Source organism: Megalops cyprinoides, chromosome 6, assembly GCF_013368585.1.
Source record: "Megalops cyprinoides isolate fMegCyp1 chromosome 6, fMegCyp1.pri, whole genome shotgun sequence".
Lineage (NCBI taxonomy): Eukaryota > Metazoa > Chordata > Actinopteri > Elopiformes > Megalopidae > Megalops > Megalops cyprinoides.
In genome coordinates this window covers 9,080,001-9,101,655 of record NC_050588.1, presented here as the reverse complement: position 1 = coordinate 9,101,655, position 21,655 = coordinate 9,080,001, and the positions used below count along the sequence as shown (strand labels likewise).

At 49.1% G+C, this 21,655-nt stretch overlaps 2 protein-coding genes across 2 annotated transcripts in view; one reads left to right on the top strand and one right to left on the bottom strand.

Annotated features, from left to right (window-relative positions):
* Positions 1-689: 689 nt before the first annotated feature.
* Positions 690-6,087, top strand: mfap2 (microfibril associated protein 2). Its single transcript, XM_036532272.1, has 9 exons — positions 690-732; positions 3,376-3,448; positions 3,871-3,927; positions 4,315-4,344; positions 4,643-4,720; positions 5,133-5,174; positions 5,314-5,401; positions 5,525-5,598; positions 5,808-6,087. The coding sequence occupies exons 2-9, from the start codon at positions 3,412-3,414 to the stop codon at positions 5,909-5,911; spliced, it is 510 nt and encodes a 169-aa protein (XP_036388165.1). The 5' UTR covers positions 690-732; positions 3,376-3,411; the 3' UTR covers positions 5,912-6,087.
* A 1,595-nt stretch (positions 6,088-7,682) lies between these two features.
* LOC118778964 (rootletin-like) overlaps positions 7,683-21,655 on the bottom strand; it is a 30,252-nt gene continuing 16,279 nt past the window's right edge. Inside the window, exons 25-37 of the mRNA XM_036530766.1 lie at positions 20,672-20,831; positions 20,083-20,250; positions 19,122-19,565; positions 18,376-18,540; positions 17,315-17,435; positions 16,190-16,353; positions 13,737-13,952; positions 13,397-13,621; positions 12,669-12,818; positions 12,082-12,282; positions 11,603-11,734; positions 9,407-9,580; positions 7,683-9,218 (exon numbers count right to left, since the gene is read on the bottom strand). Coding sequence (XP_036386659.1) covers positions 9,132-9,218; positions 9,407-9,580; positions 11,603-11,734; positions 12,082-12,282; positions 12,669-12,818; positions 13,397-13,621; positions 13,737-13,952; positions 16,190-16,353; positions 17,315-17,435; positions 18,376-18,540; positions 19,122-19,565; positions 20,083-20,250; positions 20,672-20,831 — 2,407 coding nt within the window. The 3' untranslated portion in view covers positions 7,683-9,131. The remainder of the gene's footprint in view (positions 9,219-9,406; positions 9,581-11,602; positions 11,735-12,081; positions 12,283-12,668; positions 12,819-13,396; positions 13,622-13,736; positions 13,953-16,189; positions 16,354-17,314; positions 17,436-18,375; positions 18,541-19,121; positions 19,566-20,082; positions 20,251-20,671; positions 20,832-21,655) is intronic.

The window sequence follows — 21,655 nt, the reverse complement described above, 5'->3', positions numbered from 1 at the left end:
AGTTTCCCTGCTAATAGAGCAGCAATTGATAAATGTTGTAACAAAAAATAAACCCCATCTGTGCAGTGGAATAGCTGGAAGAAGGTCTCCTGGAGAAAGGTGGGTTAGTGTGGGAAAAAAACATTTTATTTTCACTGTATTTTTTTTTAAACCCAGCAAAAATAGTTTGTGCCCCCTCTGTCTCATGTCTATAGTGACCATTTCCCTAAAACATCAGCTGTCCCATCAAATACAAAGGAAAGTTCTCTCTCTTGCTAACCTGGTGTGTGTGTGTCTGTGTTTGTGCACATGTGTGTGGGTCCATTCTGCCCTCAACAGGTGCTGATCATTTGGGGGGGGGGGCTGCTGCACACTGCTGCACTGGGAACTGAAAAACCCAGAGTCCTGCTGTGCCATAACACCACACAAGCTCTCTGCCGCTCAGGTCTGGTAGTTCTTGCAGAGGCAGAGTATGGACCAGGCCATTGGACTGATCTGAAGGAGTCTGTGCCATAAAGTTATTTTTTCTTTAAATACGCCGAGCGCGCATCTGGTTTATTGGCGTCGTGTGTGCGGGAGCGCACGTGTCGGGTTGCGTGTCTGTCGGCGCTGGGACCCGCTGGAATACGGCAGGAGAGGGGAGACGGGGGCACGGGAGGCGGGGCGGTACAGTGTGGCGCTCGGTCAATTTGAGCCTCAGACCTGACAGAGCCTTGAGGACCGGCGGGGCGAACGAGAGAGAGAGAGTGAGAGGTAAGAACTGGAGATGGACACCGGCTATATTGGAGCTGTGCATTGGTCTCAGATAATGTAAAACACTTAAATTACTTAAAAATAAGTTCATTCGGTCTACGCATCCGCCGGTGTTTGTTTATAGATAATTTATTAGTGACCGAATCTGAGATGTAAAGCGGTTTTGATTTGCATATGAAACGGTCGGTTAATGTGTGTGTAAGTGTGTGTGTAGGCGCGCGCATGTGTTCATGCATCTTTTTCAGCTGTGTCTTTTCTACAGAAACTTTGTAGCCTTGGTCTGAGCTGTGGTCGTAACAATTAATTGATTGCTGTTTTAGATAAATGTAATTATTTTAAAACAATTCTGCACACAAACCTAACCTTTTGCATTTTTAGCACTAGTCGCCGTATTTCTGACATCAATTCATACAGATTGAATATCCTTTTTCTTCTGACCTATCCATTTGTATGAATTTGTCTTTCTGTGAATATTTTTTTCCGGTAAACCCATTTGGTGCAGAAGTTTTCAAGTGTCTGTTTAGAGTGTAATAAAGTGCAAGGCGGGGACTGTGTTGCGCTCTGGGGGGTGGGGTTATTGCTCAGGGCAATGGCAATACAATGGAGTGGATGTAGCCAACATAAATAAATGAAGAGAGAGGGGAGGTGGGGGGGTTTGGGGAGAGGGAGAAAGGGGGAGAAAGGGGGACGTGGGGGTGGGGTGGAATGATATCTACATTTTGTTGAACTTCACAGTAAAAACAAATAAACCATTTATTGCCTGTGTGAGAGAGAGGGAGAAAAGAGGGGGGCAGTAAAGGGGTCTCCCCTTTCGTAGTTCCTTTGTTTTAAAGTCCCCGGGTAGTGGGGGAGGGGGGGTCAATGAGGCTTGGAGGAGGGAGGGAAACGGAGAGGGGGAGAGGGAGGGAGAGAGGGGGTGGGGTGGGGGGGTCAGGGGTTTTAATAGTTCCCAGATGTGAGCTGTGAAAACATATGCTTTCCGATAGCCACTGTGATGTACATGAAAAATGTGTACGAACACACACTCCCAGTGACACTCGGGTGCACGTACAAGCACACATAATGAAACACACGCGCTGACGCATAGAGCAGAACGCTCGAGGTTCCCCAAGATATACAGAGGACACCCTCACTTTTGACAGACACATAGACACCCCCCATCCTAGAATAGGCAGCAGCAATGCTGTTTAGTACGAGTCAAGGTCCACCTGTGTCACCTCACGCTCAGTTGTGATGGAATAAACACTGTATTGTTCACCAAATTGTAGCATGTGGACACAGTTCATTTGTTAGTGCCAGTCTTTCATAGCGAGTTGGATGTGGCCGTATCAATTACTTTTCACTGTGTTATGAATTTGTCCCGTAAATGTTTCTGACTTTGTAAATTGCCTTTAACTTGCAGAGCAGATAGAGATCTCGGCAATAATTCATTGCATTTGCGCAATGATTTCATCAGTTGACAAGGCGCTCTATGGAGATGAATTAGGGAATCACACTGGCTTGGGCCCAGGAAATGTTTTTGAATGCTTTGCAAGTGATGCTGTGGAAATTACTCTTTTTTTGGAGCTGCAGCTGGTTGTAGACTGTAGGCTGGCTGTTGGTGAAACAGCTCTTTACTTCTCAGAGGAGGCATATGCGTCTCCCACAAGTGAAAATCTTTGCTTGGGGTTCCATTTGAGGTGTGCATAATGGTAGAGGCAAAAGGAAAAAAAAAACTCAATGACCCACATTTTCAGAGCTCAGGACATGACAGTCATCTGCCAACCTACAGAACGCAGAACTGAACACGTGACAACCTAAACACAATAGTGGATTCAGAAAGACAATCAGAGCTGTAATTCATGAGCTGTACTTGGGTTATCAAGCTTTTTTTTTGGAACAGCTCATCTGACACACTTCCCGATTAAATCTTTGTCAAAAAAAATTAACTTGTGAGAATTTTGTGACTTTTTGCTGAATAAGGGACCGTCCCTTCTCCTCTCCATCCTTCTCTCTCTCTCTGCCCCCTGTCAGTCGCCTTGGTGATGGCATTCTGGTGCCACTCTCCTGACAGACTCAGCTTGGCAGGCGCACACTCACACACTTATTGGAAAGTGAGTGAGGGAGAGGCGTTTGGGGGGGGGGGGGGGGGGGGGGCAGGGGGGGTTCTGAGAGAGGAGAAGAAAGGGAGAGGGAGAGGGAGGGGGACCTTGGTGGTTGCTGTCTTGGAATGTCGCCCCTGGTCTGTCTGTTTTTGTGCGTTTAGCGGTGGAATGGAGGAAGAAAAGAAAAACAGAGGGATTGTTAGGGAAGACAGACGTGCCACATTCTTGCTGTCAGACTTTTCCCCCTTTTTTCTGTGGCTGCTGGGAGCCAAGGCGAGAGAGAGGGGGGGACTTCAAAAAAGAGGAGAAAAAAAAATGTAGAATTAAAGAAAAATGGAGCATGTGCAGTCTAGGAGACCAGTGGGCCACAGTTGTAATTACAGGTCATGTTGGGTAATTTGTGAAAAAAAGAGGGAAAGAAAAAAAAGAAAAAAAATTCGAACAGCACTGCTATCCTGTGTCACATAATTCTATATGTCTGGCAATACTTGGTCCATGATTTCTAAATTTACACATTTAAGATGTGTAACCTCTTCCTTTTTTCATTCCTCTCTCTTAGTAAAAGAGATTGTCTACCTCCACAGACTGAGTGACCATGAAGGCCAGCTATCTGCTCCTGCTCTCCATGCCTGGTTGGTCCCCATTCACACACTCACACTACACCACATGCTTCATTACGCAGCTCACTTCTAATATACATGTAAATGCAGGAATTACTATTATCATTATGAATGTTTTTCTTATTATATTCAGATAACAGACACCCTTATACAACAAATTCGTATAGTTAAACCCATAAAAATAAGTATTATACATATATAAAAAATAATAAAACTAAACTAAAAGAAAAGAAAGAGCAAAGGAAGTAATACTTTACACTAAACCACAACAAATATTCATGTAAAGTTTGTGGTAATCGTTGTCATGCACCTGACTTAATATATCGGTGGTTTGCAGCACTGTCTCACAGACAGTCTGTTGTCAGTTCCACAGAGTGCTGTCCTATCTCTTGGTGTCAGTGTGTCACAGTGTATTTTGTATTTTGTCCCCTTAGTCCTTCTACTTGCCCAGCGCTACGATGATTTTTACCCTGACCAGTTGATCTCACTGGGTGAGTTTTTTTACCTGGCATATCTAGCTTTGCATGCATGTATGCACACATGTACAGAGAGTTTTGTGTTTGTGTGTGAGTGAAGGTAATAAGCTAATTAGACTAGTTAATTAGCAGAACTGCATTATCTGATTTATACTGGAATGAAGTCACGGTAATGAAAAGTAGCTTATGCATACACTGCATTCACACACAGGGCTATTTGCCTCATATTGCCTCATTTGCCTGTATATTGGGGAAGATACCACATAGCATGTTTGGCTGTGTGTCTACACCATTGACTGTTGCCCATTCACATATCTGTCACCCTGCTTATCAGCCTGAGGTATTAGTAACGTATGTGTTTCAGGTATAAACCACATTTTCTCTGTTCTTTTTGATTCACAGAGGACTATGGCCCTGATTATGAGTTTCCTGGTAAGACTCTGTTGGTGTGATTGCGTGTGTGTATGGCCTCCCAAGGTTTTAATGTGTAACTTTCTGGAACAGCACATTACCGTTTCCCAAACAGCCTCTGACTCATCACTGCACAGCACTTTTATATGCACAGCTTTCATCTCTCTGTTGACTTCACATATTCCTTCTACAATCTTACCTACGACTGTTTCTATGGCAGAAGTTGGCTTCAGGTTTCATCAGCTGTTAAAATCCACTGACTTGATTTTTTTTTTGTGTCTTACCCATCCACTCTCTCCCTTTCCTCCTCGGGGTGAAGAGACCCTCCCAGAGACTCAAGACTCCTCTCCACAGCAGCAGGTGCTCTTACAGAGGCCATCTGGCCCCGCCCAGTCAGGTAGGGTTCGATCCCACCCCTCGTCTCATTGATGATTATTGCTTTGTGTGCTTAATGTCAGTTCAACTAAAAGTAGCGCTTATGTTGAAGTTTTGCTGTCATTTTTTCGTTTGTTAACAACAAGCTAAATATTTATGCCCCGTAGCAGGAGTAGCCTGACACAAAAAATCTCATTATAGTTGTAATGTATGTATGTGAGAGGGAGTCACTGATGGAATGTTGTATGTGCATCTGTGAAAGAGTCAGCATTTTAATATTTATCTGTGTGTGTATGTGTGTTATTCAGTAACAGTGTCTTGTGTGATAGCTAGCGGTATAATATCTGTGTGTGTGTGTGAGATAATGTTGTATGATGTGTATGCACGCATGTATGACTGAGTCATCCTTACGTTTTCTGTGTTTTCTGTTTCAGAAGCTGAGTTGCAAACTGAACCCACAGAACCCGGACCTCTCGGTAAGAAACTCAGCAGGACAGGGAAAGCTTGCAGGCATCTATGCGTACCTGTGTGTGTGTGTGTGTGCGCACATGCCTCATTTCGCACTGAAGCGACAGTCACATGCAATGGACCTGAGTTCACTTTGATCATCCGCAGATTGTCGTGAGGAGCAGTACCCCTGCACCAGACTCTACTCCGTTCATAAGCCCTGCAGGCAGTGCCTCAACACCCTCTGCTTCTACAGGTACGGTTCTCTCACCTGCTCCCTCTGTCAGTGGGCAGAGAAGGCACGGCCTCCATTCCTGCCTGGAAGCACATTATTTCATGCTCTAGTTTTTTTGTTCTGACCCCTGCACTCTCTCTACAGCTTACGCAGGGTGTACGTGGTGAACAAGGAGGTGTGCGTGCGGACAGTGTGCGCCCACGAGGAGCTGCTGCGAGGTGAGGACTCGGGACATTGCCGTACACGAATGCTGACGTGACCCCCGTTGCAGTCTTTTCTCTGTTGCGTGTGTAGGCTCGCTCAGCATGCTAGTAGGACTGCAGCTGTCACTCATCATCTGATTGGCTCGTCGTGACCCCGCCTCCCTTTCTGACCCCACCCCCACCCCTCACCTTCTCCTCACCCTCCTCCTCTCCTCCGGCTGCAGCGGACATGTGCCGTGACCAGTTCTCCCGGTGCGGCGTAGCGGCGCTCAGCGGCCAGTGCGGGGCGCTGGGGAGCAGCTGCGGGAAGAGCTGCGGAGGATGCTGAAGGCGGGGGGGAGACAGGGAGGGATGAGCCCAGATACTGCCGGATCTCCAGGTCCAGAACCCCACCCCCACCTCTCTCTCCACACCTCCCCTCGGGACCAAAGGCCTGTCTGCACCGTCTCTCCATCCTTCTTCTCTCTCTTCTGTGTTTCCACAAGCCTCACCATCTTACCCCGTACCATCCCACTACTTATATATATATATATGTGTATAATTATATATACTTTTATACCCAAATAGATATTAATGACTGTGTGATGTCACTGGTGCTATAAGACAACTGTACACTGGTGCTAAGAAACAGTGGTGTGGAGTCGTTCAGATGCACATAAACAGCTATGAGTTTGTACTCGGTATACTGTGTGATAACTTTTTTACTGTATCATTTATTTTTTATCACTTTGTGTTTTTTAAATTTTCGTTCCTTGTCGTTAATGTGTATGTCCAAGCAGTGTTAAAATGATTACAATAACAGGTCACATATTAAATTGCGTCAGCAGTGTCAACAGTCAACCAGTGTAACTGCGCTGTAACTCCCAAGTAACTTGTGTAATAACTGTGCAACTGTACGCTGTTCTGAATTACCGTTCTAAAGCGTGTGGAAAATGAATGTGTAATTACCATATAACTAAAGCAGGATCCAAAAGCAACTGTAGCCTTTCATGTAGTTGCAACAATGCGTACTTACATTGATTACAGTAACCTAATACTTAAGTAATTACAGCACACTTGGCGTGTCCAAGTATGGCATCCACTTAATAAGAAAATTGACCAATTATGAAGTCAAGAAGAGCCGTTGACAATGCGCTCACCTCTGTGCTTGACCGTTAATCAATAATCAACTCTTAATGCAGGTTACAGGCCAGTGAGGTCAGACTAACAGACTTGAGTCAAATGAATGGCTAAAGTAATCAGTGTGATTCTCTTTAACCTCTTGAGACAGTTTTGTCTTCGCTTTGACATTTAGTGAGATTCAGTGAGTCTTTGTGTTATGAACCAATAGTAGCAACTACTTTGAGAAAGAGACTCAAAAAACGGTTACTGTACTACTGCTTGTCATACTTTTTTACTGCGGAGAAAGAACAAAATAAATGTTTTTTATTCTAATTTATGTATGGCCTGAATATCTGTGTGTGTGTGTGTGTGTAATCCAAAGCAGTCCAAATGTACCCATGTGAGTGGATCTGTGTAACTGGGCTGGGATCCAGTAAACTGACACAGAAGTGAACAATACTTCACTGAGAATCCCTTTATTAACATTTGAGGCCAGGGGGTAAAGAGAAGGACTGACAGAGGAGAGAGCACCTACACTCAGGCCATTGCGGTCTCTGCCTCAGCGCAGCCAGGAAGGCTCCTCGGACACAGCGATGTCAGCGCGGCGTCTTGTTTTCCTCATCCGGCTCTTGGCACGCTCGCCTCACACGAGCCTCGCTCCACTGTAAGAGCTGGAACCGGGCGGGCAGGAGCCGGAGCCAAAGCTGGCTGAAGCGGCGCAGTGTGATGGCTTTTCCATTGCATTAACTGCAACCGGAGCCGCAGCGCGCGAGCCGCGGCAGAACGCTGGCGCCTGCCCAGATCCGGGCTGCCGCCTGGCCTTCGTCTGCAGCCCGGGGCGGAGGCTCTCCTGAAAACTCTACGGTTCGCGTGTTACTTCTCAGCACCTCTGGCTGTCCGCTGCGCCGGCCATGGAGCTGTGCTGCTTGCACCCCTTCATGTTCACCTCAGTTTGTTTTAGTTCTAATGCTAATGGAAGCAGTATAGTTTCGTAGTTTGCCGACACAGCTCCTGCAGAGTGCTTGTGAACAGGCCGGCAACAGTAACACCAGAGGGCTGAACTGACATGGAGCGGCAGGATGGAAATGGTGGTGGAACGCCACATGGGCTCTGACTGAGGGAGCCATTTTGGCTCAAGGCCCTCAAAGAAAAAGGGGTCAGGCCGCATCAGACACTACCATTCTACCACACTGCCATTCTAACACAAGCACGCCAACGTGTTCTGAGGGAAGTGACTCATATACACACTTACTGATGTAAGGCTTGCTCCAAAGTTACATTATTATCATCCAGGGTCCCAAACTCCACCCCCCCCCCCACCTCACTCTGAGGCATTGTACACCCTCCTGTGTGTATTCAGATCAAAAATGGTTTTTCAAACCCTTTTGCTTAACTATATGGTTTTAAACACAAGTTTTAATATTAAAGGTCAGTTTTTTAACCCCGCTGAATTGGAAGTAAACACGTGTTTGAAGAAGCGCACAGGTGAAGGCGCAAGCATGTAAAGAACAATGAACGGCACACTCACTTAAGTATAACATCAGTAAAGTATAGCTTCAGTGACCACCGAGGTGATTACTGCATGGAGTGAGAACAAGGTGTGGCTACCATATTTATTGTTAAAATGTAAACTGCAATAATGTATTTGCATGCTAAACTGACCTGAAGGGTTTGACCTCCAGCAGTGCTGCAAGTATCAATGTCCATAATAAAGTCAACTCTTGGGATGACTGTTTCCTGGGGTGAATATGGGATTACTTTGGACAGGTAGGGAATGCAGTGTCCACTGGCACATAAAGTTGTGTACCAACACAGGGGTGTAGCGAAGACTTCTACTTAGTACAGTACTAGACCTGAAAGTGGCGAGAGTGTACGGAGCCTCACACACAAACCTCCATTTTGTAATCCGTTACATAAAAACACACATAAAAAAATAATCTCTCTATTAAAACTGACTACGATTGTATTTACAAAAACATGATTGCTAATCTCTTCAATCATCAAATGTTAGTGTGACAACACAGACCTGAAAAAACAGACATACACACATAGAAATACTGTGCTGTACTACCTATGGTCCCATACCGTGTGCTAAATTCCATAGTGTTTGTGATAAAAGAACAGGAGGGTGTGAGTATTCAGACGGTGAAACTCTATGTGACCATGCGGTGTGCTATCATTATTCTCTAGACTACTTTAGTATTCTGCACTGAAGCATGCACCTGTACAGAGTGGAACAAATATGGCCTGTTGCTTTCGTTATTGCGTGGAGGCGGTGATTACTCCATTTGGATCAGAAGTCAAATCACCTTTTTTCTCTCCATCTCTCAGTTAGCTGCTCTAGGACTGGATGTAGGGCACTTCATTAACCCAGATGATGCCGGAGGACTGGAAGCTTTCCGGTGTTCTGGGCTGCTTTCCCCCGACTGGCCAGTAGGGGGCGTTTTTCAGTTCCCGCTGGGCAGCAGGGAGGGCGGCATGGGGAGCTGCCGACGCCTCATCTCCTGCTGGAGCTGATCCTTCAGGGTGGACACCTGACAGACAGACGTTCACACAGCCAGATGGGAGGATAGGGTCAGTTACAGTGTGGTTCAGGGTTCCAGTATCTGTTCAGGCCTCAGAGACGCTCCACACATCAGCTCAGTGCAGCGCAGTCCCCTCAGAAATTCATTCCAGACCAGACCAGCCGAGCCAAGATGAGCCGAGACCGCTCAGCCCCTACCTGCTCCTCCAGGCCCTTGACGCGGTGCCGGTGCGCCCTCTCCCTGGCCGCCAGCGTGCGCTCCGCCTCCCTCTGTGCCGCCCTCAGCCTCTCCGCCTCCCGCTGCGCCTCCTCCCTCTGCCGGGCGGAGCCCTCGCTCATGCTGTGGGACTGCTCCATCTCGGCCAGCTGCGTCTGCTCCCGCAGCGGGGGGAAGAGAGAGAGACAGACACACCCCCACGGTCACGTTCGCAGCGCTGAAAACGGGCCGCGGTCGGGCCTCACTGGATCTGCGGCGGTGACGAACAGAAGAGGGAGCGCGCAAAATGTGGCATGTCCGCACAGTGGCAATTTAAGGGCTGAGCTACGCGGGCTGCCAGCGGTGCATTGTATTTTCCTCAAGCCCACCGGGCTTTTGAATATTTAATATTCCTTGCTTCCACAGATACAAATTGGACACAGATGTTGATACTGATTTTACTTGGGGTGGCCATAAATTGATCTCACAAAAATCTGCCAGAAGAGCACACGCTACCCTAACTAGCCCCCAATAACGCCAGTTTATAAGGATCCAAACCTGCTAACCAACCCTACAAAGAAGGAACTACCCTTACATAATGCTAAGGGAACATACACTACCCCAGTCTAGCTAGACTTATTCACACACTCCCCCAGCAATGGAGTCTCAAGACCAGGGCTCGGCCACAGATTCAAGGCCAGTCACCTGTGGACTTTTTCTCTGTCGGGAAAAATGCATGTAGTCTTGGTCGGATTTGCTCCTAGAAAATTAATTTGCTGTTGGATTTGGTCTTGGTCTCATATGTTGTGTTACTTGTACACAATATACATAAAGGAGTCTGGTTCTCCATAGCAGGTTTGGGCTGTGTTTCTGCAGCGTGACCACAACTTGACCATGACCATAAGGACGACACTACTAAGGCCCATTAAGTAGGCTGGAAAAAACATGCCCCAAACACTATAACACGCCCCCTTGTGATATTTTTAATCACAGTGCAAAAACACAGCCTTGGTCTTAGAGATGGTGGTCTTGACTCCATCGCTGCCCCTCCCCTCTTAAAATGAGACCCTCCCACTCACCAGACAGAAAGATATCTTCTTCCTCACGGCCACCAACTCGTCCTTTCGCACAGATGGCCAATGGAAACACAGAAACCTCCACCATTAACACTGCACAATTTGCTGAGCTCATTCTAGAATCTAGACCATTTATTTTCCAACGGTGGTTTATAAATACTCCCTAAAGACTCCATCTCAATTTAAATCTAAGCCACAAAACTTGCAGGGCATTATGGGCCTATTCACTGACTGGGAAAATCACTTTGAGCCCAGCCTTTTTCTAATGACTTAAAGCAGGACGTGAACCTAGATTCAGTGACAATGTAGTGCAGTCGTGTGAACAGAGAGCGTACTTGAGTGAAATGAGTTTTCACACCGCATCTCTTTGAGAGGCTCTGTCAGGAGCTAACACACGTTTACTTAGATCGCTTTTGTGAGTGTCAGAGTAGATTCCTCACAGGAAGACTCTCTGCTCTTCCGCCTTTGATCCTTCCCTGGGAAAATGTGAAGACAACAACAGCTGCAAAAACACCCTTTGAGAGAAGGAAGGTGTCGAGCCAGTCTGTAGTCTTGGCTGGCCTGTCTCTCACGGCCCAACTGGCACTCTTTCCACTATTAGAACCAGAATGAGAACCAAAAACCTGGAAAGCTACCTCTGTGCCTGATACCACAGTATTTCCTTTCCAGGCCTGCTCACGCCCACCACCAGCCTCAGCCACTCACAGGAAACGGAGAGGTGTCAATTTACTTTAACAAGGCAGTGGGTAATCTACGTCGTCACAAAGCAGAACGGTAACTAGTTATTCTTGGAGAGACGTTTGCTCTTAGGTTGCCAACAGTAGGAAATATTTATTTTTGATCTTCGTCGAGATAAACCATCGAAAATATGTGCTCCTAGCTTGTAGCCATTGGTTATAAAGCCATCTGGTTGTAAAGACCATTGCTTACAACAGACAGTACAGTCCGACCACCCAGAAAAGCACCTGGAAGCGTTCTTCCTGGCGCATATTCTGACCATGTAAAGTGGATACTGCTTGTCCTTCCAGGTCTTTTCATCACTTGTGTCCTGTCCCCGTGCCCCCCCTCGCTGCCCCCCCCCCGCTGTCCCCCCTCACTGTCCCCCTGCCAGCCCGTCCGCACCTGCAGCAGGGAGATCTGTCTCTGTGCGTCTTGCAGCTCCTGTTCGGTGGTGGTGAGGGAGCGATCCAAGCGGCCCTTCTCCGCCGAAAGGCGCATGGAGCTCTCCTCCGTCTTCAGCTTCTGACGCTCCACCTGAAGGAGGGGAGAGAGAGAGGGGGAGAGAAGGAATCAGGGAAAGAGTACGAGCAAGAGAGAGCACTATGATGGAGGCTGCTCCCGAGCCCCAACATGGCCAAACTGACCAGGGTTTTCGATTTTTCCTTGATTTTACCATAAATACGTGAAAACAGCGAAATGTAAGGTTGGTGTCCGTCTGAATCTTTCCAAACACCTAATTTCATATAACAGTTTTTCAAAAGTTAAAAAATTCAGAGACAGAAGAATAAGGAGTAAGAATCATCTTCATCACAGCTCTGTCACTCCCCCCCCACCCCCCCCTTGCCCCCGCCCCCGCCGCCGCCCCCAGGCCTCTGCCCCACCTTGTCCAGCGTGTTCCTCAGGGCGTTCTTGTCTTTCTCCAGCCGCACGGCCTGCCTCTCCGCGTCCCTCTTCTCCGCCTCCAGCTGGGCCACGGCCCGCTGCAGGGCGCGCAGACGCTCCTCGCTGGCCACGCGCTCTGACTGCGCCGCCTGGGCGCCGCGCTGGGCCTCGACAAGGCTGGCCACCCGCTGCCGCAGGGCCTGAGGGGGGGCGCGCAGGTTAGCAATGTAGCGCTATTGCTATTAGCCGTACCGTTAGTGTTTTCAACCATTACCAGTATACCTATTTGGAGTTACCATATTTACATTTATGGTTAGTTATTTTGCAGACGCTCTCTTCCTTTGTAAGGATTTACAAAGAAAGAAAATGAAGTACATAGTACATCTGATAAAGCTGAGCTGCATGAAAGATGGTAAGCACAGAACACAACTGACAACACTGGACCATGAGTCAGCCCCTAACAGTGCTGTAACTAGCGCGCGCGTGCTTTGACTGCAATTATGGACTGTACTGTATAAACTATACTGCATTAGTACTAATTAGTGTTAGTGAGATTCCAGGAGCCGTAAAGCGGTTCCTCTCGTACCTCCTGCGTATGGGCCAGCTCGGTCTCCAGCTCCCCCTTGCGGAGTTCGCTCTGGGCGAGTTCAGCCTGCAGCGTCTGCACGCGCTCAGTGAGGGCCGCTATGCTGCGCTTCCCCTCCGAGAGGGAGGCCCTCGCCCCGTCCACGCGCTCCTGAACCAGCGAGAGACCCTGCTGTCAGTCACACGGCCACTCCGGACGCACAGCTCGACAGTGTAACGCGATGAAGGACATACTGCGCTCAATCCCACACTGTACTGAATATACAGCTCCCCTTTGTGAGTTTGGATATACAGCATGACATTATGAGTTTTAATACAATAAACAGTTCTGGACTGTTAGTTTTAAAATACTGTACAGTTCCACACTGACACCACATATTCAGCACCACAGTGTGATAATATGGGATATTTAGTATAGTCCAATGCTGTGATACTGAACATACAATTAAACACTGTGAGTCTGGATGCACAATTCCACACTGTGATATTGGATATACAGATAAAAATTTTGGAAATACAGTTCCACACTGTGATTTTAGACATACAGTTCCATGCTGTGGGTTGTTTATTTCACGCTGTGTATGTATTCTGCTACACAGTGATTTTGAATATACAGTTCAAAACTGCAAGCCTGGACATTTAGTTCCATACCGTGATTTTTGCATTTCTCCAAACTGTGACGAGGTCACAGACGTGAGACATAAGACACAGGCCCCTCCCTCCACAAACCTGCAGCAGCCTGCGGTCCTGCTCCGCCGCGCCCAGAGTCTTCTGCAGTGCCGTCAGGCGCCCCTGGGTGGCGCTGTGGGCGGCGGTGGCCTCTTGCAGGCTCTGCGTAAGGCTGTGGGTCTTCTCCTTCAGCGCCGCCTCTCCCTCCTGCGCCCTGGCGAGAGCCTGGCTGAGCCTGTCCACCTCCCTCTGGAGGGCGGCCACCCGCCCCTCCCCCTCGGACACCTTCACACAGGGACAGGCCCGGTCACAGTCAGACAGCGTGAAGCCGGTTGTGTATGCGCAGTGCGCTGTGGTCTACTGTGCATTTGTACAACATTAACCCCACAGCCCCGGGTACCTGTTTGAGCAGGGCTTCGACGCGCTCCTGGGAGGCCTGGCTCTCGGCCTCCCGGTCGCCCAGGCTCAGCTTCAGCCTCTGCAGCTCCCCCTCCTGGCTGCGCCGCGCCAGCTCCAGCCGGGTACCCCTGGCCTCCGCCGCCTCCAGGGCCTCCCGCAGCCTCCTGCGCTCCGCCTCCAGCCGCGCCTCCCCGGCCTTCATCTTACTGAGCTGCTCCTGCAGAGAGGGGAGGGGCCCGGGCAGGGAGAGCTGGCGTCACGTGACCAGGCCAAACCAATGGCAGCAGGCGTGAGGCGTGTTCATCTTTAAGAATGCCTCCCATCTACTGCCACTGAATCAGTACTACTTATCTCTGACTCCAACAAGGATGGCAATTTGAATAATTAAGTGGCAAGTAATCCTAAAGCTTTCTCTTAAATGTTTCATACTACAGCTTTCTGGTGTTACAAAATTCAAATTACAAAATGGAGCTAAATTTAGTTAAATCGATTTAAATTACTGAGAATAAACTTTTAGGGCAGGTTGAGTGCAATGAACAGTAACGTTTAGAACACAGACCTCACAAAAGCTGTGATGTATCATGAGCATTTAATGTAATTTAAATCGATATATGCCATCCTTGTTAATTATACAATCTCACGTTGTAGCTTTCGCAAGCACACAAACTTCAGACAATCTGCGGTGTTTCGCGAGCATAATCATTTATTCTAATTACGCGATTGGTGTCGATTATTCTGTGAATTATTTGTTTTATGTTAATCAAGGAGGATAAATGGGAACAGGTTGAAAGTAATGATGGATTTAAAGGTAGTGTTTCCGCTTCCCCCGTTTCCAGCTCACCCGGTGCCACTGTTCTGTAGTGCTTTTGAACCAAGGTCTTTACCTCAGTTGCCCCAGTCAAAATTCAGCTGTATAATGGGCCAGCGTGCTTGATTGTGAGCACTGTTAAGCTACTCTTTATGAGGCCATCTGTTAGGGAGATATGTTATTTATACCACCCGTATATATGTCACGGATGGAAAAAACCCTTTACACTCAAGTCATTCACACTTTAAATGGCAAATATTACAGAAAACTGCAGAAGTCTGCCAAAAGGGTTTTAGAAGATGATCTCATTTTTTATGATAAGGAGTACAGTGACATTCTGTGACATTTTAAAATGACCTTGAAATGAGAGAATAAAAATAATGGGAGTGTACATGAAAGACTGAGAGGAAGCGATGTAACTCGCGCCGCCGCCTGAAGGGCCAAATTAAACGGTAGTAAAGGGAGCGTTAGAATAATACGCAGCCCATGACCGGGCATTCCGGTAAGCGGCTCGCTGTATGGTAGCTGAATGGCTCTTCCATATGTGCCTGTGTCAGACTCCGCTGGCACGTCCAGCCGCTCCACAAACAGAGCCGCTTGGAGACCAGACATAAACATGGAGACAGCTACACACTGCACGGCTGGCAGCCTCCTCTCCCCTTTCCTCTCTCTCCTTCCCTCGCTCTGTCTTTCTCTCTCTCTCTCTTTCTCTCTCTCTCTCTCTCTCCCTCCCAGACAATCCCCTCTCTCTTTTCAGCATCCCCTCTGCAGCCCCCCGATCTGCACTTTCTCAAACTCAAATTCAGATTCTAAGAATCCTCCCTCCCTCCCTCTCCCTCCCTCCCTCTCTCTCTCTCTCCCTCTCTCTCTCTTTTTCTCCTCCGCCTCCTGCATTCTTCTCCCGCTCCCTCTTTCTCTCTCTCCCGCCCGAGCTGCAAATGAAAAGTGTCTTTAATGCCTTCCCAAAATTAGAATGGCGGTTCCTTTTTTTTCCGCCAAATGGATTGAGCAGAGGCTAGGCCCCCCGAGTCTGGCGGGACCCTGCAGGGTTGGCCGTGGCGTCGGCCCGCGCCGGCAAGCGCACGGTTCTCTCTGACCCCCTTTCAATAATAATCAGCCGAGATGAGGAATCGAACATTTATACACCCCCCTCCATCTCCCAACACTCAGCATATGGCAGACTTGGCAGCCATCACTCAGTACAGTGTCTGTCCCAGCCAGCTGGAACTCAGCCAGGGTAGAGAGAGAGAGAGGGAGAGAAAGAGAAAGAAAAAGCGGGAGAGAGGGGGGGTAGAAGAGTAGAGTGCTCCTTAGCATTGTTGCTTGTGAGAGACCAGCTCAGGCTTTTTTGAGACGAAGGCCAAAATTGAGAATTTGAAAGCGTTACCTTAATAAAGTGGTGGAAGTCAGTGTTTTCTCCCTGTGTGAGTGCACGTCTGTGTATGTTAGCAGTAGGTTTGTTTCTGTGTGGATATGTTTCAGTGCATACGTTATAATTTAACGTGTGTGCCCGAATGTGCTAGGGTGTGTTATATGTCTGAATGTATGTACTTTGTAGCAGGACTGTGTGTCAGTGCTCATTACCTATGAGCGGGCGTGCTGGTGCGTAACTGTGTGAGCGTTGTGTCGCCCGTCGCGTTTGTTACCTGTGCGTGCCGCCTCTCGGCCTCGGCGCTCTGCGCGGCCCTCTCCAGCTCCTTGGCCCGGTCGGCGAGCGCCCTCCTCTCCCTCTCCCCCCGCCGGGCGGCCTCCTCCTGCTGCTGCAGCATGGCCTGCACCGCGCTCAGACGCCCGTCCACCCCGCGCTTCCCTGAAACCGCAACCGCAACGGCGTTAGCGACCGCAGCGCTGTCAGCGACCGCAGTGCTGCTATCAGCGACCGCAGTGCTGCTATCAGCGACCGCAGTGCCATCAGTGACCGCAGAGCAGTCAGCGACCGCAGCGCTGTCAGCGACCGCATCGCCGCCATCAGCGACCGCAGCGCTGTCAGCGACCACAATGCCGCCGTCAGCAACCACAAGCACCCGCTGTGGGTACACTCATTCACAGTACATTTACATCTGACCCCCTGAGCAACTCGCAAACCATACAAAGCAACCATACAAAGCTGCATTCAGTAAAGTTTCATGATCAATGGTACATACAGACCACAACTGACCACATCCGGACACACTGCATGTTAATCCATCACACAATGTGTTAACCAGCATGAATACAGAAGTGCTAATAAATGTGTGGAAAAAAGTGCGGAAATAGATTTCAACAGGTGCAAAGACCGGAGTCTCCACAAAAGCGTGTCCGGAGAGCTCGGAAAACGCGTTGCACAGCTGTGAGGTGGTGAGAATCTGTTACCAATCTGCTCTGCTGCGGGACTCCATTATGTTTTCTACGGTACGGGTACTGTAGCTGTGGTGCTTGCAGATTGATTGTGGATGTAGTGAAAAATGTAGTTAGATGGAAACTTTTAACGTCCTGTACACTCCCTCCGCAGAGAAAATCATATTAGACTTACAACATTAAAGTGCTGTTGTAAACACATAAACATGATTATTTATGTGGCATACGTCAATTCAAAAAAGTTCTGAATAAAAGTAAAAAACTAAATAAAATACAAATACAGCGTTCAGTGTGTCTATGCTTTAAAAATGTCAAATGGCAGTTGTAGCTGTAGTTAACTGCAGTGGCAGTTCAGTGTAATTGTACTTCATTACGGCCGTGAAATGAGTGTGCGGTGTGGGGTTGGGCGTGGCCTGAGGCGAGGCGAGGCTCACCCTCCTGGCAGTCCGTCAGAGCACTGCTGAGCTGGGCGAGGCGGCTGTGGGCGGAGTCCCTCTCCCCGCGGACCTCCTCCAGCTCCCTCTGCACCGCCCCCAGCTGGCCCCGCGCCTCGTCCTGAACGACAGAGCAGAGGCTCAGACACGCCTCCTCCCTCCCGCCCTTTTCCCTCCCGCCGTTTCCCCCGCTCTGCTCGGAATGCGACCGTGTTTGCGGGGGACCCGGGCCAGTGGCGGTAAACACGGCCAATCTCATAAACATAACGCTACACAGCAGCAGCTGACGCGTCAGTGAAATAACTGGTCTGATATTAATATGCACAAATGACACTTTACAGTCAGAATAAAAATGATTTTTTAAAGGGACATTAACACTCTCTTAAGCACACATCTTTGCCAAGCATTATGGGTGGAGCTGAATACTAGCTCTCACTGTTTTTGCATCTAAGCGGCTGTGTTCACTAACAGCTGGACTCCCTCTTGTTATACAGTATGCCTGCGCATATGTATTTCAGGCAGCGATAACTGTCTGTACGGACACATCCCACCATCTTGCCTTCCTTCTGTTTCTATATCCCCACTGGAGACCGCTGTCCCTGACTAATGCAGGTTCCATGATCTCTTAATCACTATACTTACACTTATTTGATTACCAGATGAGCTTTGTTCAGGGTGACCTACGCAACTTATGCGCTACATATGCAGCCATTTATGCAGTAGATATTTACTGGACCAATGCGGGTTTAGCATCTTCCTCAAGGGTACAACATCAGTGGCCCCACATATGTATAAAACCCGGTTATGAGCCTAGTTCCTTTACCCGAGCACTGCGCTTCCACCGGTGATAAATTCATGCTTCGCACAGTGCTTTATATTCGGTGCATGTTTACGATACACAGACGTTTGGTCAGAGACCGTTATACTGTCTCCTGAAAAAGAGCCAGGTCTTCCTTGAAAATATATAACGCTATCTAAATGGGACCACCTGGCTAAACAAAAGGTGAAGGAGAAACAAAGCGAGAGTCTCTCCCTCTCTCCTTCCGACCGCGGTCTCTCACCCTGTCCCTCTGCGTGTCTCTCAGCTCCTGCAGGAAGTCCCTGAGGCCACAGCGCAGGGTCTCCGGGTCCAGCTCCGGCAGGGGGAGGGGGAGGGGCGTGTCGCCCCTGTCGGGGGAGATGGGCCGCGAACCTGCGCCCTTCTCCAGGGTCCCGCTGCTCCCCTGCTCGTCCCACCCTGGAGGGGAGAGGCGAGCGCGCGTTCACCGTCCTGCCTGGGGGCGCTACGAAACCCTCCGCTCCTATTACCCTGCTCCACGTGTGCCTGAGTTTCCCATCAGGAATGCTGTCTGCTTACACCTTGTTTCACACATCTCAAAGTATGACAAATTCGATGGCTCTATTTATATTGAGGAGGAAACAGCAAATATAAGCAGAGTGAGACCCCTGGTGGTGAACTGCTGTAAGAGCAGTAACTGTGTACGTACATGAGGAGGGCTGTTAACGAGAATTGTTATTTTGATTCTGTGATTTCTGCTGTTATTTTCAATTCTTGTATTATTTATTATTATCACATCATTTATATCCTGTATAATGATCATGTATAACTAAACGGACAGAAATAATTTATGGTCTTCATCTACGATGATTAAATCCAAATTTAATCTAGATTTAACAAAAAAGAATACAAATATATAACTGATATTTATCTTCTGCTCTACAGTGATCAAATCTAATGATAAAATGATGGGAACAAACAATTGAAACACAGTCAGAAACCAAACGAGAGCAGACAAGCGTGCAGTGCGTTTCGGGGCTCACCCTTCGCGGGGGAGATGGAGCGGCGCATGGGGGACATGCTGCGTGGCCGGGAGAGGGGTGCGGGGCCCGGGGAGGTCCCCGCGGGGCTCCGGCCCCTGCCCCCGCCGCCCCTCCCGCCGGCGCCGATGCCCAGGGTGCGCGTGAGCGCCGACTGCAGGCTGCCGAGCCGGAACTCCAGCTCGCGCCGCTGCGCCTCAGCCCGCGCGAGCTCGGCCTCGGTGGCGGCCAGCCGGCCCTGCGCCTCGCTCAGCTGCAGCCCGGCCTGCGCCGCCGCCTCCTGCGCCGCCTGCGCCCGCAGCGCCAGGTTGCGCGCCTCGTCCTGCAGCTTCTTCTCGCAGCCGCGCGCCTCCTGCAGCTGCGCCGCCAGGTCCCGCTCACAGCCGCGCCAGCCCGACTCCGACTCCGACAGCCGCCGCTGCAGGGACGACAGCTGCGGGGGGGGGGGGGCGGGGGAAACACAGGTCAGTCCTCTCGACACGGCTTCCACAGTTTAGGCTGTGTCCTTCATTCACATTATCAACTATGCTTCATTTCCAGGCTGAAAACTACATGCTGACACAGGCAAAACTAAAAAAGAGCCAAATCTGGCATTGCCGCTACCAGCAATTCAGGACTCATCATTACAATTACCTTCTGATTCCTTTGCATATTCATTTCTACACATCTGTGTTTTTGTGCTGGTTGTAAAGAACTCGTAATGAACGTAATGCTGGAGATGCACAATGTTAAGTTACGCTAATATAGCATTTATTTATCTATCTATATAAGATAAATACACAGATAGTTACATAGATGACAGAGATAGCTACATAGAGTTACACAGATGTAGATACAAATATAATTATTATTATCATTATTGTGAGCTTCCCCTGCCCCCATTACCCCATTCCCTCCACTTCACTTCCCCTCCGTCCCTCTGACACCCCCCCAGCTCCCCCCCTCCTTACCTCTTTCTTGGCGCTGCTCTTCGCCGCCTCCGCCTCGGCCAGCCTCTGCTTGAGCGCAAACACCTCCCTGGCCCTCTCCTCCTCCCGCTGCTCCTCCAGGGAGATGCGGGCCTGCAGCTCGGCCACCTCCCTCCCCTTCTGCTCCTTCTCGCCGTCCAGCACCTTCACCTGGCGGCCGTGCCGGGGGAGGAGAAAGGTGCAGACACGTGTTAAAGAGGGACGCGGATAATGGTGTGCCTTTGGGTGCGTGTTTAAGAGTCTAGGATTAAGAGTCTGTTTGTCATTAAACACAGTAACACTATTTACTTGACAGATGCCCTCACCCAGAGTGACTTGCATACAGAAGCTTACATATCTTCCCTGCACATAGCTGGATATATACTGATGCAATTCATGTTATGTACCTTTCTTGTGGGTTTGACCACAGTGCTCCATCTGGGAATCAAACCTTTAACCTCTGAGTCACTAGCCCTTACTGATAAACCGCACCACTGCTGTTTCTGTTGTAAGTTTCCAAAGTCACTCACATAGGAAGGTTCTTGTGGAAGCTCACATGACCTGCCTGGCATCTCGTTCTCTCCTGCCTCACCTGTCTGCGCAGCTCCTGCAGCTCCCTGCGAGCCTCCAGCCGTGACCTCTCCACCTCCCGCAGGCAGCTGCGCAGCTCCGCCACCTCCCTCTGCGCAGACGCCAGGCTCTCCTCCAGCACCGCCAGCTTCTGCTCCTTCTCCTCACACTGGCGCTTTGCACTGAAGGAGGGAGGGAGGGAGAGGGAGAGGGAGAGAGAGAGGGAGGGGGAGAGAGGGGGAGAGAGAGAGGGAGAGAGAGGGGGAGAGAGCGAGAGAGTGAGAGAGGGCGAGAGAGAGAGAGAGAGAGAGAGAGAGGGGGAGAGAGAGAGAGGGAGAGGGAGAGAGAGAGAGAGTGAGAGAGGGCGAGAGAGAGAGAGAGAGAGAGAGGGGGAGGGAGAGAGAGAGAGAGAGAGAGGGAGGGAGAGAGAGAGAGAGAGAGAGAGGGGGAGAGAGAGAAGGAGAGAGAGAGAGAGTGAGAGGGCGAGAGAGAGAGAGAGAGAGAGAGAGAGAGGGGGAGAGAGAGAGGGAGAGAGAGAGAGAGAGAGAGAGTGCATCACTGCTGTGCCGCTGGAGAGAGAGTTACACATGGCCACATGCTCATGTTTGCCTAAAGCCTTCAAATGGCTCCCGCTATTTTTGTGTACACCATTGCCTGAACCCTTCCTCTGTTCCTTAAGCATTCCGTCATTTCTTAACCATTTCCTTAACAAGTTCACCATTCCTGAACAATTTCATTAACCCCTCCACCAATCTGTTATCATTTTCTTACAGTGCCTAACAAAAGTATTCAGACCCTTGATCAATTCTCACATTATACTGATTTACAAATTAATCATTCAGTGTGACATTTTATTTAACAACACTGGAACTCAAAACTAATTACTTACAGTGACACTGGTTTTATGTTTAAAAATATTTATAAGAAAATTAAAAAACTGAAATATGCTGCTTCCATAAGTATTCAACCCTCAGAAATAAGTATTTTGCAGAGCTACCTTTTGCTG